Genomic DNA, 20,476 nt, shown 5'->3' with positions numbered 1-20,476 from the left:
TGTGGTGGTTTACGGGGGCCTCGGGGGCCTTCGTGACTGGAACGCCCTTCGGAGCTTAGATATATGACTCCGTGAGGACCTGGAAGGTTCGGGAGAGAGTCTTTTGGGACTCTCCACGCGCTAAGGGGCGCTCTTGATTATCGAGGCAGTCCCCACGGTTCTATTTTTCAGGATTGGGGATTTCTAGGTAGAAAGCAGGCTGGAGACAGCTAGTAGCCTCGAGCGTCCGAAGGTCCATTTGGTTGGCAACTGGGTCCCCGGCTCCTAGAGCGCAGAGGACTGAGGCGAAGCGCGTGCGATGGAAAGTGGGCGTGGGGGTGAGGAGGACGCGGCCAGAGAGCTGGAGGAGCTACTTCGAGGCAGCGGGTAGTCGTAGTAGTGTGCGCTAGGATGGCTGGTGCGAGGTAGCGAGGGGGGCGCTCAGCCTTGGGGCTTGGCTCTGGCCGCCTCCCTTCAGCCCAGAGTCGCCGCCTCAGGTCGGAAACAGCAGCACATTTGCGGATCGCATTAGGCCAGGCCCTTAATGCTTTCTCCAGATGGAGAGAAGCCACCGACCCGCCCCCGGACACCAGCTCCGCCAAGGCGCCCGCGAGGCGAAGAGAGAGTCGAGTGTGACCTCGGCTTTTCCAGTCTGGACTCATACTGATTTCCCCGTAAATTGACAGGAAAACTCAGGAAAAAAAAGTGCCCCGCTGCCCTCCTGGTCTCAGCTAACTTCTGCTGGTTGCTCTTACCTACTTTTAAGAGAGTGTACTAATTAGAGCGGTCCCAGGTCTGTGCCCTCCAAAGCTCCCTTAATTCAGCTCTTGGAGTTGTGGCTCTGGACCCAGAGGGAGCTGCGTGTCATCTAGTGGGAAAAGCCTTGAAGACCTCAGAAGACCTGCTTTTCAGTCCTATAAGCTCACTGTCTTGCTGTGTGACCTTCAGCAGTTCCCTTCCCTCTCTGGGCTGGTTTTATTGGTTTTAGATTCGTTTCTCAAGGAACAGAAGCTGGCAGGTGCCCTAACCCTTGGCTCCACGCTAGTTTCCTAAATCAAATGCCAATAGCCACACCCTGGCGCTGACAAATGGGCTGGGAGGTGGCTGGTGCAGGGATGTCTCAGCTTCTGGAGAGCAGGAGGTGTGAGTTGCTCCTTGGAGACAGGCCTAGCTCCCTCCTGTCCTTGATGTAGAACCATCCTAAAGGGAGCCCTGGATTGCCTAACCCTGCAGTGGGCAGCTCCATCTTGGACCAACAGAAACTTTTCCAGGGTATTGTATGGGCTTCAGGGTCCCTTTTTCTGATTGATTTTTTTTTAAGTGACTAGGGCCAGAGCTGATTGGAAACCAACACTCTCCTCTTTTGTAGACTGCAAGTGAGGCCCCTAGGATAACGGATCTCATGGCTTCCTGGAAGAGCCCCTGGTGGCTGCTGATATGGATGGTCTTCATGCATTCTACTCTCCTGCAGGTAATATGGAGGGGAATGATGAGCCTGTCTCTGTTTACTTAGGATCATTATTCTAAATCACGTAAATGTGATAATGGTTAGTGTTAATGCTGTAATAGAGAATTTGACTTTCTCTCCAACTTCTGACCTATGATTTCTGGTTGGTTAGCTATAAGGAGAATCCCCATACTTGGGTCCCTTCTGAATCCCAAGCAGAGCTTTAATGTCATGATGGTTTGGGCTATGGTGGACTGTGTCTGTTCAGACTGGAATGATTGTCTGTATGTGTTCAGTGGAGACTGGACTGCTGGAGGGTAGGACACAATGAATGGGCAAAGCCAGGTTCTTGTTCTAGTTTATACACTAAGTACATATTCTGAATTTACTTCTGTCAACACACATTTCATTGTTTGCAGTCCTCTCTTTAGACTTTTCGTCTTTTCCAACCAACCTGGGAGAATCGAACGCATGCATTACATCCTTATTTATCTACTGGGAAGATTCAAACACAGGAATGATACTAGGATTGCCAAAGACACAATACGGAGTGATGGTGACAGTGGCAAAATGGAAAACACATGTTCCATCTATTAAGCGCAGCCTCTTCTTGACTTCAGCTGATCATTGCTAAGTGGGAATGCAAGCCCAGAATTGTTAGATCTTACTTTGCAAGATAGGTGAATCATCCAGATTTCTTATAAAATCTCCTAGTTTATAAAGCACTGAAAGCCAGACAAATACATTTGCAACTTGGATTCAGACAGGAAGTGTGTGTCTCCAGATCTAAAAGTGCAGGTAACACTTTAGTCAATATTGTGTCCTCAGGTGCTAATCCCATGCAATGTCTTTTGTGAGTCAGAACAAGGCAACCCCTCCCGGAGGATGTTTCTTCTCAGGCACATGGCTTGGTGGCCTGTATGCCTACAGCGTCTGGCAAAGGGCCTGGCATCTAAGGACCTATATGACTGTGAAGTAAGCACTTATTTGCGACTGACCTTACACTCTGAGATAAATCAGCCAGACTCCTCTTCCTCTCATGCACTCTCCTGGACCTGTGTCTTCAAGGCCTCTTTTGGTTCCAGTGTCCTATGAATTCTGTGACTCTCACAGAGCTAGTTAACAAGCAATATTTTCCTCATTATTCCATTTTATGGATGCTCCTCATACCCATATTTTAACAGCTGTCTTCTGTTAGAACAAAAGGTAAGTATTTCAGGGTGGTTTTAGGGTATCTCTGGCCAGCAAGGTGTAGTGTCAGGATAAAAGCATGAAGACAGACTTTCTGTCCTTTCAGAGGATCTGAAACAGGCCATGAGAGCTTCACAGATTTGTTCTTCATCAAATGGGGCTGAGGCTTCAAGGCACAACATTTCATTTTGCCTTCTTTCACCCTATAAAATTTAAATATGCTTTGAGGCAGTCTGTTGACCTTTGGCCAAGGACAGTGCTTGCCCAGCTTGAATCACTCACTGACCTCTTTTGGATTTTTCCATATCTGTGTGCCTGTGGCAGTGCTATTTCCATGTATCAAGGCAGTGTGCACAGAAGGTCATAAAAGGAGATTTCAGAGCAGCAGTCTTCATCATCCATACCACCCACTGGTTGAATCCCAGCTCCACCACTTCATCATGGTGTCACACAAACATCTCTGCATCACATCTCAGTTTCCACATCTGCAGAGAGGAGGTAATAATAGTATCTACCTCATGGAATTGTTTGGAGGAGTTAATCCATTGTGAAGTGGGAAAAAAAATAAAAAAAAAAAGCAGGCAGTGTCTGGCACGTGGAGAGTTCACAATAAATGTCAGCTCTCTGTGTTGCTGCTGCTGTAAGCATTCAGGGTTTGAAGCTTAGCATGGGGCCTGTATTTTCTGCTGTGGGGCTGTAGGGGGCACTCAAGAGGCACAGCTGAGGAGAGAAGATGCTGCAGAGGAGGGAAGATGCTGCAAAGGATCAGAGGTGGGGCCTGTACTTCTCAGGGGAGATTCCTGCAGGTGTTAACACCTGAGGCCAGAGCTGTTTCACTGCTTTTTCTCCTAGGTTCAGTGTGGACTTGACATTCAGTTGCCCTGTGAGGTATCTTATAATTTTGGTGTTTGGATGAGGCTTACAGTGTTCATTAGTATTTCCCCTTGCCTCATAAGTGCCACTGCCAGGTGGCATAGGTCTCATGAGTGAGACTGAGCTGTCAGGAGTGTGGGATGTTCCAACTAGAAAATAAAAATCAGATTCTCCTCATTGAAACTCATATTCATTGACTATAAGTAATTGTGATAGAATGCAGACCAAGGCATGAGGCACAGGCCCTTGTTTTTCTAACTAATTCTTAACCATTCCTAGATCACTCAGACTGCAAGAAAGGCCTTCCTTCTTCCTCTCTCAAAGGCCCCTGAAATTTCCTGTTACTCAGCTCTCTCCTTAGGGATCTCCATCTTCCCAGGGAAGTCAGTGACTGCTATTCTACCCCTCTCTTCCAGCCTGGTGCATTTGAGGGCTTTTCAGACTTTCTCCAGACAACTTGATGGTGTCTCCCATGTTGATTGTCCCAAGTTACAGCTTGCTCCTTGTAATTTGGTCCCTCTCCTCTTACCCAGGAGAGGAATGAATGACCTTCCCTGTCTATTAATTGAATAGTCATAAGAGAGATTCCTAGCTCTATCTTCTAGAAATGGTTTTAACTTTGATCATGTGCTCTTCCATGTCTCTTTAAATAATCATATCAAGGTATCTTGGTGTGTATCCCAGTGGCCCCCTACCAGATTTACCTCTGGGGAGGTGCTGCCCTGCTTAGATTCTCTGGCAAATCCTATCCCCTCACCTTCTGTGTCTCTGGGTGGGAGGGTCTCTTCTGATCTTTGATCATCCTCCTGCCAAGTTCTCAGACATCTGTTGGAACAGGTTCCTCAAGGTGATAGGTTTAAAGAGTGAGAAACAATTAGATGAAGTAGTTCTGGAAGGATAGTTGGAAGAATTGTCTTAAAATTGTGGGGAACTCCTGTGCAAAGAGATGGATTTTGACAATGTTGGAACATAACCTGTAACATAAGCAATATCTGAGTTGTCTCAGATCCTGTCTCCTGGGTCTTGTTGATGCATATGTATAAGACAGAATAGTTTCACATTTCATTTCTGATTGTGAGACTGCAGGTTGGTAGAGGAGACTGATCCTACAGAGGGCTTAGTGGTAGGGAGGACACACAAGTTTATGTTAGTTTGGTAGATGACCCCCCAGTTCTTATTGTCTTGATCATTATAGCACAGGTAATGCTGCCAGGCAGAGTGTAGATGTGTGGTAGGCTGAATAACAGCTTCTAAATATGTCCATGTACTAATACCTGGAAACCACAAATGTTCCCTTAATTGCAAAAGAGACTTTGCAGGTGTGATTAAGGATATTGAGGTTGGAGAGATTCTATTAGATTATACAATTACAATAGGGGAGGAGATAGAGGCAGAAGGAGTAGGCAGTGCTATTATAGAAACCAGAAACTGGAGTAATGCAGCCAGGAACCAAGGAATGGCAGCCATCTCTAGAAACTGGAATAGGTAAGGAATGGATTTTCCCCTGGAGTTTTCAAATGTAACTGGCCCTGGTGGCACCTTGATTTTAGTCCTGTCAAAATTCATTTTGGATTTCTGACTTTTAGCATTATAAAATGATAACTTGCTTAATTTTAACATTAAATTTGCTATAATTTGTTATAGCAGCAGGAGGAAACTAATACAGTATATCAGAGGTGGGCTTTAAATCTTGACCTCTCCCCAATGCCAACAGTCATCCTTCTCTATCACTAATAACCCACATGCAATAATAGATGCTGAGAGAGGCTGGCATAGCCCTAGAACTAACATGAGGACAGAAGAGGTGCCATTTGAGTGCTGGTGGTCCAACCCAGGCCTCTTTTTTCAACAATCTAATGTTCCACAATGATCTCACCATCTAAGTTCTACCAATTATCCATGGTGTTGCTGTCACCCTTGATCATGTCAATCATGGGTAGCGAGGATAGAGTCCCAGGAAGGCAGCCTGGGATCAGAGTTCAGAGAACTTACTCACAGTAAATGAGCTCAGAGGGCCCTGACTCTAACATGGTACATAATTTCTTTGAGGTCAGCCTGGATTTGGTTGAGCTTGGTAAGTCATATCTGAGATGATTATGAATATTGACCCATCTTGGGTGATCTGGAAGATTTGAGCCTCTGAAAGACAGATTTATTGAGAAATCTCAACTCAGTGGGGTATAAAGCCATGCCTAGTCAAATTCCCTTTTCTCATCCCTAATGAAATCTTCAGAAGATTCACTTTCTGTTTTTAAAAGTCCAGTGCAATTTAATATTTTGGTTACCCGCTTGGTTAAATCTCATTTCCCTTCCCTCTGGTTTAGGCTTGGTGCATGGCTCCACGTATCTAAAATGGTATTGGGCTGGGAACTGCTGTCTTCTTTCCTTGCCATGGAATGGCTCAGGAATGGTGGGGACTGCTTCTGAAATACTTCTTGCACATATTTCTTCCAGCTGTCTTGGGATAAGAAACAAAGAGGAGGAATGGGAAATGAGCAAAAAGAGCTCTTTACTTAAGTGGATGCTAACTCTGATAGTTGCCATAGCCACTCTGGTTCTCCCTGATGATTCTGTCCTCTTGATAGCAACTGCAAGTTCTTCAGAGGGTCCCTCAGGACCTTTCCTGTAGAAGATGGTCCTGTGATGACTTGCCACTTGATGCTGAGGTCTTCTCAGCTAACAGCAGCCTTACTGGGTGGAGTGCTGGCAGGATGGTTTAAACCCAATACCTCTTGGTGGTATCCACTTGCATCCTGGAAGCCAGGATGATCCAGTGCTACCTCTTCTCTGTCATGTCAACTCCCTGTAATTCTTCTCTTCTTGCTCTGTAGGCCCAGGGACAGATCAACAGATCTAATTTCTAAGCAGATGTCTATCTAGGAAATGTTTTCTCTTTGCAGACAGCCCCCAATCTCTATGAGTGCTTCTCTTTTTCTTCATTTTCATTTCCAATACCATAACTTAAAAAAAAACAACACATTACTCTTAGCCATCTGTAATGAACATCTTATGTTCACATCTTTGCTCACCTATCTGAATATTTTCTTAGAATAATTCTTTCTTAGTAGAATGTGCTATACTACACATTTGATATACCTTGTGGCCTTCTCCTCTTCCCTATGTTTCAGTTGGGAGTGACTTTTCCAGCTCTCCAGGTTTTGTATCATGAATGCACTTCCTGTGTGACCTCGTCTTCTATAGTGATTTTGGATGAATATTCTAATCCATGTTGACATTGATGATAGAGTTTGAACAGGCTCAAACTTGTCCTGGTTGCAGATTCCACTTTATTACCGTGTTGTATCCAAAGCCTGGAAATCTTCAAGGTGGAGTCATTGGCTGGAGTCATTGAGAATGCTCTCTCCTTGTTTGTCATCTGTGTCACTTATACTCTTCCCTTTCTGCCTCTGTGACCTTTCCATCTCTATCTCCTTCTAAGCCTCACTTATGGCTCCTTTTAAATATTACCCATTTTCAGAGCTCCACTCTTTATCCCGTCTCTTCCTCCATATGTTCTCCCCAGGCAGCCTCAATCACTCCTCTGGTTTTCTCACCGGAGTCTTCTGCCTGGTTTATCCCTGGAATCCCAGATCTCCTAATGATGCAGACCCTTAAATTTAAGTTTTTGATGTTCTCTTCAGATAGGATTACATATACACCAAAAAGTTAAAAATTTGCCCATTATTTTACATTAATGGTTAAATATAAACCTTGAAAATAAAACACAATCTTGACAGTTCTGTTTTGGTTATTTTTCTTTTCTTTTCTTAAAATTCAAGAGCCCCTTCAAAGTGGAAGAGGCTAAGCATTTCTGCCTCTTCTCTGAACTCCAGATCAATATGTCCATGTCAGTACCCCACTGGAATCTTCCTGACAACCTCAAAAGCAATACTTTCCAAACTAGAGTACTTACTTCTCACCTTGCTCTTTTTCAGCATCTGTATTCTCCATCAGCTAGTGATTGAGCCAGAATCCTAGTGTTGTTCCTGATGCTTCCTTCTTTGTTGTCCTTGACCTGTACCCATTTGGCTACTAAATCCTATTCATTCCATCTCAGAAATGCCTCTCAAGGCTATTTCTTCCTGTTGGTTTTGATGATGCTGTATTTGAAGAATAGGGTGTTTGGTAGCTTGGGATATGAGATAAGGATGAATGGGGACAATTTGTGCTGCTACAGGGAACACCTTGAAGAGCATGCTAAGAAATTTCCTTAGAAGGCAGCATGGGGTCCTGTGAATATTGATAAGGAGGTCATGCTAGGCACCATTAGGACTCCATTGGACCACTAGGAATGTGCTTGAGCAAAGGATACTTGTGAGGTCTCTGGCACTAATTTAGGTTGGTAATTATGAGACCTGAAACTCAATTTATAATATTTTCCTGGGTGGGGGGGACTAGTTGTTGACAAGAATATATCAATACAAGAATAATTTTAGAATCTGAAGGGACAGAACTTGATAAGTGATTACTTGAGATTGAGAGAGATGGAATAATTGAAATACTTTGAGGTTTTGAATATGGTTTAGGGACACAGAATGGTAAAAGTTCAATCTTCAGAAGGAGTAAGTTTGTGGAATGATGTGGATTGCAGAAGATTGAGATACTGAATAAAGGAAATATGTAAGATTCTTTGAGAAGGAAAGAGGATCACAGGAGAGGTTTTTCTTAGCAAAGTGTACTGCAGTGTATTTGTTCTCCAAAAGGGAAGCGTCCAGGAAAAAGGGAGAGATTAAAGATACAGGGGAAAAAAACCTAATTACATATAATTGTTTCATAATAGAAAAAAATAGGCAGTATTCCTCTGTTGCATTACTAATGGTTCTTAAAGCACCAAAGCTAACATCTTGTGGAAACCACATTTCAAGGTTTATGATTGTGATTGCTCTCAGTTTATTTTTACAAAGATGCTAATTTCCATAAATAGCATGGAAGCATAAAGCAATTTCCTCTCCAAGTATTTTATGCAGTTACTTTCTGGAATTTGTCAGCACCGAACAGCTCCAGCCAACGTATGCTATAAATTATTGTGGTCAAATACTCAGAAATATATTTGTTCTCCAAACCTTCGTTTATAAATATGATAGCATTTTACTTTGAAAACAATTTAAAACTAAGAAAGAATAAATATTTTATTAGTGAAAAATCGCTTATAGTATTATAGGACTCTTTAAATTTTCTCCCTTTTGAAATTATCTTTGTGCTTTTTTCCAATTTAAAAACAACATAAAATTATAAAAATATGAAAGACTCAGGAAACAGATGAGAATAAACATCACCTTTGATTCTACCAACTGTTAAAATTTTTTGAACATATTTCTAATATTCTTAAAATATCAACATGTATGTATCTCTAAAGAAGTAATTGCACTCTATTTTTGATAATTATTTTAAAATGAAACAATTTGAGGAATATTTTTACATGTCATTGAATATTTTTCTAGAATAGTGTTTAAGCTATTCTTAGTATTGTGTCATTTGAATGTATTATGGTTTCTTAACTAATTCTTTACTGCTAGACACAGGCTGGTCACAGATTTTTTTTTAAATTTTTTGCTGTTGTAGGATTACTGTTATAAATGCCTTCAGATTTATCTTTGCTAACCCTTGTGATTATTTGTTTTGAGTATATTTCTAAGAAAATGTATTTGTTTAAATATAATTTTGGGGTCAGATGCCATATGGGGTTTTATTTATACTATGAAATTATCTTTCAGAAAGTTTTCGTCACTATTTACTTTCATCTTGCAATAGTTGGCAATAAAAGATTAAGGAAATTTTTATCAGTGAGAGATTATTAAAAATACTTTTGGTTAATGTGTGTTACCACTTTTGTGAATTGTTGCCAAAAGACATTAGATGTAGAATAACAAATTTTTACCTTCATATTTTTTCCATTTTTCTGTTGAGAATTTCTTGTTAATATGTGTTCTTCATATACAAAGAATATTAACCTGCAAATAGTTTTCCCATTTTGTTATTTACATTTTATTTTTATGTGTATTTTTCTCATATCATTTATTCTGGGAGTCTCTTAATTTTTTTTTTCTCCAAATGTCACTGTGTTGTCCTTGGGTGCTATCTTTCTCAGTAGGACCAGTATTGCTCGTGGTATATGTACAATGCCAGAATTCCAAAGCATGCTTGGTTGCCAGGGTTCTTCAGTGCTATCTATATGATCATATTGTTTTTTGAATTCCTCTGACCTAGTAACATGAAGAATCATATTAATAATTTTCCTCATATTGAATCATCCTTGTGTTCCTGGCATTAACTGTACTTGGCCATGATATGTTGCCTGTTTAATAATCAGCTGGATATGGTTTGCAAGTATTTTATTGAAAATTACTACATCTGTATTCGTAAGAGATGTTGGTTTGTACTGTATTTTTTTGATTTTTATATCAAGGTTTTTAGTAACCTCATAAAATGAATTGCACTTTCCAGAATTTTTCCTTTGGGGGGGACAATTTAAGTAGTACAGAAATTACCTGTTCCTTGATGGTTTGAAAGAACTTGCCAATAAAATAAGGGGGGCACAGAACCTTTCTAAAGGATTATTTCTTTGACAAGTACATTTTATACAATGTTGGTTTATTCAGGATTTCTCTGCTTTTTAAATCAAGTTTGATGATTTGCATTTTTCCTAGAAACCTCCTATTTCATTGGAAGTTACATAATTGGTAGGAGAGCAGAAGAGAATATTTTATAATTTTTCAACAATTTAAAAAATATTTTGCTATTAATTTCTGAATTCTTTCCTCTTCAGAGAATATGGCCTTTAAAGTTTTGAAATGTAAGGGGCTCAATTTCATTGATGTCCCAAAGGTTTTGACAATTTACATTTTTTAGTGAATTTCTATGGATATTTAACAATAAGTTGCCATTCTCTGAATTAGAGGATATTGTTATACTGTCCCCACTGTTTCTCCATGATTCTCTTTCTTCTTTTCTCTAGGTGAGCCCCGTGCTAATTCCTGTTTAGTTCTAGTGAAGAGCAATTTGTCTTTCTTGTTTTCTTGTCTCCTACTGATCTCTGTCCTCAGGACTTCACTCTCCACCAAGTGCTTGCCTGGATGCTTTTATTAACAAAAATTCCCCACCTTAAGGATAGTAGTCCTTGATGTTGGGTAGTGTTGAATTGCACTTCCCCATTGGCTTATGTGTGGTTGGATTGCTTCTTAGTTTTTCCAGTGTTATCATTAATGGAATATTCAACAGCTTTGGGTACAGATATTTTTCTTTATTACCAAGTTACACTACTATTAGCAGTCTGGGAGACTGTCACCATACACTTGCCAGCATTCTATATCACAAAAAAATGTTTATTTGGTAAAAGTCTGGATGTTTTAAATTCTGTCACCCTTAAATCTAAATAGAAGTAACCACCCTGGTTATCAGAGCAGGGAATTCTGAGGGTTGTGTGGCTCATTTAGGAGTGTATTTTAAGCTGTGTTATGAAATGGATATGCTATGAGTCTAATTTATGAAAGACCTATAGATCTTAGAATCCCAAAATAATGTACTAATAAAGGGAAGTAGGATACAATTATAAGCAAAACTTGCTGATGCTCAGGGGACCTAGAAGAAAGGACTCTAGGTGATGTTGGAAAGGAAAATGCTCTGTCCAAATTTTTGGCTGGGGTGAAGACTGGGCCTGTGAATACCCTCTTTTCTTCGTGGGTTCTTGACGTCTTCCAACAAAGAATTAAACAAGATATGCAGAAGTGACAAAGCATAGATTTGTTGAAGGAGGAAATGATAGTTCATAAAGTAGAACAATAGAGCTGGGAGTGAGAAATAGAGGCTCCAGGTCACAGTGTTGGGGATTCTTGTCTTACAGGCTGAGTTGTCAGTGCTCCCCTCCCTGCATGTACCTAATTGAAGACCCTGCCTCATTTTTCCCCCATTGGTTACTTTATATCTAATTACAACACTGCCCACTTTGCCCCCATTGGTTACTTTATATCTAATTACAACACTGCCCACTTTGCCCCCATTGGTTACTTTATTTTCACATATTTAGAATACCCAGGGCTGGGGTTGTGGCTCAGTGGTACAGTGCTAGCCTATCATGTGTGAGGTACCAGGTTCAATTCTCAGCACTGCATATAAATAAATAAAATAAAGGTCCATCAACAACTAAAAAAAAAAAATTAAAAAACCACATTAGAATACGGAACCTGTTGGCAGGAGTTGCCATGGCCAGTAAGCCCTCAGTGGCTGGAGTTGTCATGGTAATGGGACTTAGGGTAAATAGGGACATGGTGACTCAACTCTTGTACCCCAGCAGTTTTCTTGTACCTTGTCTCTACCATCTTGTTGTTCCTAAACTCCTTCTCTGAGAGGCTGACCTATTCATTCCATGGGACTGAAGACGGAGCTGGTATGAAAGGAAGCCAGACTGAAAGAGAGAGCTGTGGCTGAGTCTCCATTGGTTGGCAGCAGTGTGTGGTCATCCGTTGCTCAGGCTGAGACAGAATGAGGAATATGTGTAAAAGTGATGGGCAGAGTGAAGCAGGTTCAATATCCTGTGGCCACTCAAACCAAATTCCTTTCAAGGAAAATACACTTAGAATGCAGAGCCTCCTTCCCAGAGAACTGTGGCCAGTGGAAGTGGAACAATTGCAACCAGCTCTCCCTCCTCTCATGGCATGCTGATGGAAGCCGACCCTCCCAGACCTGGGTCAGGCTTTGGCTTAGGGATGGAGTGGTGGTCTCACTTCTCAGGACAGGCTGTGTGTCCTTTCCTCTGAGAGGTATCCCTGTGGCTTTGAGCTGACCTTGGAGCTCTCCTTCCAACCCTTGGGAGGTCCAGCATGTGGCAGGCATCATTGTTCACAGCTCTAGAGGCGGAGCATTTGTGCTGCATGTTCTGTAAACACTTTCTGGGATCCATTAGCAGCTTCCATTGTCAGAGCCAGGAAAGCATTTTGGTGCACAGAGCAGGGAAGGAATGCATGAAACGGCCGGCGGCCATGCTGTGACTGCTCTGCTCAGGTTCTGTTTGGGAGGGGGTCATTTATTTAGGTGGTGCCTACTATGTACCTGGCTGATGAATACTGATGTTTGGTGGATCCTTATCAATGTACTTACAACCAGATACTTTAAGAGATTACCAAAAGCTTCTGCAAAGAGGAGGAACCCAAACTATACCAGGCAATGAATTAGCCACTGTTTATTATGTAGTTAATTGACAAAATTAATGGATGACTATACACACATTTGTGTACACTCACAGATCAACGGGATGATGTCCATAGATGTAATCCTTAGACTTCCCTGAGTGGAGCCTTGTAGGTCTCTTGAGTGCAATAGGCCAAGGTAGTGTCCCTGCCCACGTTGGCCTCATTGCTGGTTTTTGTCTGCGTTGTCTGCTGATCCCTTGTGCGTCCATCTCAGGACACAAAGTACATTGAGTAAGCCTTGGCTCACAAGACACCTCCTTGGCCAGCACTGGAGCCGTGTCCTAGATAGATGTTAACAGTTTTTTTCCACTCTAGGAATAACCAAGGGAGGCTTATCCTTCAAAAGACACATGGCACACCAGACATAGGAATCTTTTTTGAACTGTCATGTGGAGGAAGTACTCACTGAGCCCAGAGTTCTATTTTGTAACATAAGACTGTGGGATTAGCACATAATTCTGAGATCTGATTAACAATTCCATTGATGGACAATCTCTGATGAGGTCAAGACAGAAAGCAATCTCAATGGAAACTAATCTGAGACTGGAGTTGGCAGTAGAAATATGAGGGAGTCCCCATCTGTGTTCAGCAATAGAGATCATAGATCCTTCTCTGATCACTCTTTGATGGTAAAAAGGATTTTTAGTTTCTTTGGTATGCTATGACTCCCTTTATGGAATATGTGGATTGTAAATATTTTCCCCAGTCTGTAGCTTGATTTATCTTTCTCTTATTAGGGTCTTTTGCAGAGTACAAGTTTTAAGTTTTTGTGAAGTTTAGTTTATTTTGTTTTTCATTTATGGATTATGGTTTTTGTCGTCATGGCTAAGAACTTAAAATTTTTCTTTTGTTTTTGTAGATGGACACAATACCTTTATTTTGTTTATTTTTATGTGGTGTTGGGATAGAACCCAGTGCCCCATGCATGCTCAGCAAGTGCTCTACCACTGAGCCACAATCCCAGCCCATGGCTAAGAATTTTTGACTGGCTCTGGATAATGAAGAATTTTCTGTTTTCTTCTAAAAGTTTTATTGTTTTGCATTTATCTTTATGATCCATTTTTAATTAATTTATGTTTAAGGTGTGAGTAAGGTCAAGATTTACTTTCACTTATAAGTGTCCATCCAATTGCATTATCATCATGATTTGTTAAAAAAAATATTGTCCTTCCTGGGGCTGGGGTTGTGGCTCAGTGGTAGAGTACTTGCCTAGCATGTTCGAGGCCCTGGGTTCAATCCTGGGCATCACATAAAAATAAATAAAGTAAAGGTATTGTGTCCAGCTATAACTAAAAATATATTTTTTAAAAATTGTCCTTCCTTCGTTGAATTACTTTCAATACATTGTCAAAAATTAACTAGGAATATTTGTGTATATCCATTTCCAGTCTCTATTTTGTTCCATTAATCCATTTATTTATCTGTCCTCTAATACCACAGTACCTTGATTATTGTGGGTGGCTATGTAATAAATCTTAAAATTAGATAGAATTATTCCTCTTTCCTTATTCTTTATCAAAACTGTTTTTCTATTTCCTTTGTATTTTCATATAATATTGTGCACGATACACAATAATTTTGACAGGAATCATATTAAATCTATAGACAAGTTTGGGGAAGGATTAACATGTTTTACTATGTTGAGTTTTACAATCCATGAACATGATCTGTGTCTTAATTATTTGGTTTTTTTTTTTACTTCTTTCATAGTGTTTTGTAAAATTCTGTACATGCTTTCTTATGTTTGTTCCTAAGTATTCCATATTTTTGGGGGTGATTATAAATGGTGTTGAGTTTTTCATTTCATTATTCACCTCTTAGTGGCTAATACACAGAAAAACAATGGATTTTTTTGTTGATATTGTACCCTGCAATCTTTCAAGACTCAAATTTTATAGAGTTATTATCATTATTTTTATTATTTTACTTTAGATTCCTTGAAATTATTTCCCTCATAGCAATGTTATGTAAGTCCTCTAAAACTAATGCCCTGTATGCGCTAGAACAGAGATCCTGCACCTAACAGAAGAGAAAGTAGGCCCAAATCTTTTTCGATAGTCAGTTTAGGACCCAACTTCTTAACCAGACTCCTAAAGCTCAAGAAGTAAAATCAAGAATCAATAAATGAGATGAATTCAAACTAAAAAGCTTCTTCTCAGCAAAGGAAACAATCAATAACATGAAGAGAGAGCCTACAGAATGGGAGAAAATCTTTACCACATGCACCTCAGATACAGCACTAATCTCCAGGATAATATAAAGACCTCAAAAAACTTAACATCAGAAAAACAAATAACCCAATCAATAAATAGGCAAAGGAACTGAAAAGATACTTCATAGAAGAAATACAATTGATCAACAAACATATGTAAAAAAGTACATCATCTCTAGAAATTTAAGAAATGCAAATCAAAACTACTCTAAGATTTCATTTCCCTCCAGTCAGAATGGCAATTATCAAGAATACAGGCAACAGTAAGTGCTGGTAAGAATGAGGGGGGAAAGGCACACTCATATACTGCTGGTGGGACTGCAAATTGGTGCAACCACTCTGGAAAGCAATATGGAGATTCCTCAGAAAATTTGGAATAGAATCACATTTAACCCAGCTGTCCCACTCCTTGGTTTATGCCCAAAGGACTTAAAATCAGCATACTTTAGTGAAGCCGCCATATCAATGTTTATAGCAACTCAATTCACAATAGTTAAACTATGGAACCAACCTAGATGCCCTCCAGCAGATGAATGGATAAAGAAAAATGTGGTATATGTACATAATAGAAATTACTCAGCCTTAAAGAAGAATGAAATTATGGCATTTGCCAGTAAATGGATGGAGCTGGAGACTATCATGCTAAGCTAAATAAGGCAAACCCAAAAATCCAACAGCTGAATGTTTTCTCTGATAAGCGGATGCTGATCCATAAGAGGGGAGGGTAGAAAATAATGAAGGAACTTTTGATTGTGCAGAGGGGAGTGAGGGGAGGAGAGAGGATGTGGGGATGGGAAGGACGGTGAAATGAGATGGACATTATTAACCTATATACATGTAAGATGGCATTACTGGTGTGACTCTGTACCATGCACAGCCAGAGAAATGAGAAGTTGTGCTCCATTTGTGTCCAATGTGTCAAAATGCATTCTACTGTCATGTATATAACTAATTAGAACATATTTAAACAAAAACACTAATGCTCTGTATGCTGTGCTATCTTGGCATCTGGTGAAATTAGGAGGTGGTTGAATGCTCTAAGTGTAAGTTCTCCCAGCACTGCACCAACAGATAAGGTTTCCTAGCTAAATACCCCTCCTTATCAAGGAGGACAGGCACAGTTGCTGCTTATACCTGAGTGGTGGGTTTAAGTTTCCTACTAGCCCTCAGAATTATTCAAGGAAAACAATAACCTCCTCTTGTAGGAACTCATCCTCTTGATAAAGGCACCGTCCCTCTGGCCCTACTTGTTTACTGTGTTCCTGAGTGTGTCCCTATATGAACTGGCATGGCAACTAGTGTCCTTCTCTTCCAGGCCGTTTGTATATGTCATTAATAAACTGTTGTGTGTCTCATCTGTCCAGCATCGGGTATTGTGTGTCTGGCCATTCCCATTACTAGCAGGGGGGAATCCCTTTCTCACCAATGGGGTGAATAGGAGGTAGTTTAAATAGATAATCATATCATCTACAGAAGGGTAGTTTTATTTCTTACCTTTTTAAAAAATCTGTATGCTTTTGTTTTCTTGCATTATAGTGCTGTCTAGCATTTCTAGTACTATGTTGAATAAGAATGGTGATAGTAAACATCCTTGTCTTGTTCCCCATCTTAGGGAGGAAACATTCAGTCTTTTACTATTAAATAGTATGACATTAATTGTAGATAAAAGTACTTTTTATAAAGTTGCACAAGTCCTTCTTTCTTCCTAGTTTGCTGAGAATTTTTTATCACAAATAGATATTTAATTTTTTCACATGCTTTTTTCTGCATCAATTGATATGATTAGGTGTTTATCTTCATCATGTTGATTTGATATATTGTATTGATAATTTTCAAATATTGAACAAGCCTTACATTCCTGAAATAAATCCCACTTAGTTCTTAACTAAGTGTATATTTCTTTTTATATAGATGGCTGAATTATATTCATTGGCTTTTTTTTGAGACATTTTGTATCTAAATTCAATACAGATATTCATCTATAGTTTTTTTTATTTTTTACTGTACTTTTCTGGTATTAATACTATCTTCATAAACTAAGAGTATTCCTACCTCTCCTGTTTCTTAAGAGATTGTGTAAAATTGATGTTATTCTTTAAATGTTTTATAGAATTCTCAAGTGAACATGGAGATTTCTTTTGGCAAGGTTTTAAAGTATGAACTCAATTTCCTTAATAGTTACAGTGCTATTTGAATAAATTTCAGTGATTCCGTTTTTCAAGAAATTGACCCATTTCATCTAAATTATTGAATTTATACATGTAGAGTTATTTGTTGCATTCTTTGATTGTGTTATTAATGGTTGCAAAATCTGTACTGACATTTCATTCCTGATATTAGTTTGTATTATTTCTCTTTTATTCTTTGCAATATTGCTTGCTATTTTTCTGTCAGTTGATTATTTTGTTATCTTTTGAAAGAACAATCAGGTTTCCAAGTATTTGGGATGTTCCTGTTACCATTCTGTTACTGATTATTAGTTTGATTTGTTGTGGTCAGAGAATACTGTGTGTGATTTCATAGAGAATGGGCTGTAGAATACACTCTGTATGATATTAATTCTTTTGAATTTATTGAGGTTTGTTTTATGTCCAAGAATTGATCTGCTTAAATGAATGTTCTTTGGGCATTTTTTAAAAGAATGTGTATTGTGCTATTGTTGGGGAATGTTCAACTGTCACTTAGATTTTGTTAGTTAATGGTATTTAGTTCTTGTATATTCTTGCTGATTTTCTATCTAGTTATTCAGCCAGTTTTTGAGAGGAGGGTGATGAAACCCCCAAATATAATTATGACTTTATTTTCTCTTTCAATTTTATCAATTTGTGCTTCAAGTATTTTGAAGATCTGTTCTTTGGCATACACACATTTAGGATTCTGTGTGGTCTTGGTGAAATGTTTCTCTATGATCCTGATAATTTTCTTTACGCTGAAGTTTACTTTGATATTAATGCAGCTACCTTTTCAAAATCACTATTAAAAAACAGTTAGTGTAGTATATGCATTTTCATCCTTTTGCTTTCAGTCTACTTGTATTATTATATTTGAAGTGAGTTTTTTATAGATATTATGTAGATGGGTCATGTTTTAAAAATCCGTTCTTTCAGTTTCTTTCTGGTATACTTTTATACTTGCTATATTTTGACTACTTACATTAAAAGTAATTATTACTGATATGCTAGGCTTTCAGTCTTCTATTTTCTATGATTTTTTTCCTTTTGTTTCCTGATTCTCATTCCATTCTTTCCCTTTTATTTCTTTCCTATGGGTTACTTGAACATCTTTTAGCCTTCTGTGTTAATTTATCTATAGAGGTTTGGGTTTCTATCTTTCTGTATCTCTGTTTCTCTCTCTCTCTCTCTCTCTCTCTCTCTCTCTCTCCTGCTTTGTCTTATCATAGTCTACTGATACCAACATTTTACCCCTTCTGATGGAGCATAGAGATGTTATCTCCATTTAGGTCCCTTATAATATAGCTGTCTTAAATATGTTCTCTATGTAGATTGAGAATATCAGATGGCAAGATTTTTTTGTTTCAAGCAACAAACTTTTTTTTTTTAAAAGAAACTCATTGGAAGGAATCTCACTAAGTTGCCCAGCCTGGCTTTGAGCTTGCAATCTTCCTGCCTCAGCGTCCTGAGTAGCTGGGATTACAGGCATGTGCCACTGCACTGGACCCTTTTTACAGTGTTTTTCCCCCTCCCTTTCTGGATTTCTGAAGCCTCCTCCTGTTATCATGTCCTTTCTTTTAGGAACACTTCTTTTCCTTATTTTTATTTATTTATTTTTTTAGGGGTAGGAGGCCTCGAGATGACAAATGCTTAATTTTCTTTTATCTGAGAATGTCTTAATTACAGAAGGATCTTTTTGCTGAATATAGAATTCTAGCTCAGAAGTTCCTTTCTTTCAGTACTTGAAGCATGTTGTGCTTCTTCCATGTGGTCTCTAGGGCTTCAGATGAGAAATCCTCTGTCATCCAAATTGTTTCTCTCCTAGAAATCATGCTCTGTGTCTCTCTAGCTTATTTTTATATTTTTGTTTGTCCTGATATTTCAAATGCAGCGTTTGCTGTATTTATCTATTTTTTTCAGCCCACTAAATCCCAAATTTTCAGTTCTGCAAATCTTTCAGTAACACAAGTGCATTAAAATAGGTTAGGTTGATTTGTTGCTTAATTTAAGTTCTGATAGGTGTGTTCCATATCTGGAGTGATGGAACAAAATAGCTAAAGGAGTCAGATTCCTTGAATCTTATGTTTTAGGCTTTCCCCCATAGTGGGAACATTTCAGCAATTATTTCTTCAAATATTTTCAGCCCTTCATCATTATCTTTTCCTCTTTGTCCCATGAAAACATAAAAATTGTATCTTTTGCTATTCTTCCATAACTCCCCCATGTTCTGTTGATCTTATTTTCAGCCTCTTTTCTTCCTGTTGTTTACATTGGGCAATGTATTTAGATCTTCAGGTTTACTTATCATTCCAGTGTGCTGAAAACTTCCATTCAAGATTTTTTTTAAATTTAGTTTAAGGTGTTGTACTTTCAATTCTTTAATTTTTATTTAGTTCTTTTTACATTCCTTTTAGTTCATTTACATTCCTTTTCTGTGATGTTATATTTTTTTCCATTTGTTTCAAGTGTGTTTTTCATTGTTATGGTGGCTGCTATTCCTTGTCAGATAATTAGAACATTTGAGTCATTTCACTTTTGGCATCTATTGATTGTCATTTCTGATTCAAGTTATGATTTTCCTGGTTTTTCCTAGTGATTTTTAATAATTGTATCCTAACTATTTTGGTTATTATGATATGAGACTCTGGGTCTTATTTGTTTTAATTTAAGTCTATCTTATATTTTAGTAAACAGTGGCTCTTAGATTTAGGGTACAGGTCTTTGCTGTTTTTGTGGACCATAATTATAAAGTCAGTTGGATTTTTAGAGCCCTGCAGTGCTCTCCTGGTGCATGTCATGTGCTGTGTTCAATGCTATTGTTCACTTCTTGCACCTTTTGCATTGTTCTGCCTCAGATTTTACATGCATGTTAAAGATTTCATTTCTCCTGCTCCTTTATATCTAAACTCTACTCCCCACCCGCTCCTACTTGGGAGGGATTGGAGCACACTGCTCCTGTTAGGTGTGAGTCAAATCCAGTCTCCTCTTTTGGTCTCAGTGGATATTGTCTAGCAGTGAGAGATGGGAGTGTCCCTGGGCCACGCACTATCACTGGGTGGGAGTCCAGGATCCATACTTGGTTTTGTCTGGCTCTGTGCCAACAAGAGGAGGAAGTTAGTGTGTCCCAGACAGTCTGTTACCATTCACTGGGGAATGGGAGTCCAGGCTTTCCATTTTCTGCTGGGAAGGCATCTATAATGTTTGGCTGGACTGTGTCCTGGTCTTTTGACTGAAGAAAGCAGCCTTACTTCTCCTCCTCTTCCCGTCCCTCCTACCCTTTCTTTTCTCCCTCTGGCTTGTTGGTATTATGAGTTGCCAGAGTTCTCTAGAACCCTGTTCAGAATATACAGACTATAAAGGAGAACTCAAAGAACCCATCACTGTATTGTTCTTCAAGACCTTAGGTACCTAGCCAGGT

The 20,476-nt window shown here is 39.2% G+C and overlaps 1 protein-coding gene across 1 annotated transcript in view; it reads left to right on the top strand.

Moving 5' to 3' along the window:
* Window positions 1-20,476, top strand: part of Adamtsl3 (ADAMTS like 3) — a 320,152-nt gene that overhangs the window by 653 nt on the left and 299,023 nt on the right. Inside the window, exon 2 of the mRNA XM_005320199.5 lies at window positions 1,349-1,450. Within this exon, the coding sequence (XP_005320256.1) occupies window positions 1,382-1,450 (69 nt within the window). The 5' untranslated portion in view covers window positions 1,349-1,381. The remainder of the gene's footprint in view (window positions 1-1,348; window positions 1,451-20,476) is intronic.

Source organism: Ictidomys tridecemlineatus, chromosome 5, assembly GCF_052094955.1.
Source record: "Ictidomys tridecemlineatus isolate mIctTri1 chromosome 5, mIctTri1.hap1, whole genome shotgun sequence".
NCBI lineage: Eukaryota > Metazoa > Chordata > Mammalia > Rodentia > Sciuridae > Ictidomys > Ictidomys tridecemlineatus.
Note: the sequence above shows the minus strand (reverse complement) of the source record. Positions and strands in the feature narration are given on the sequence as shown.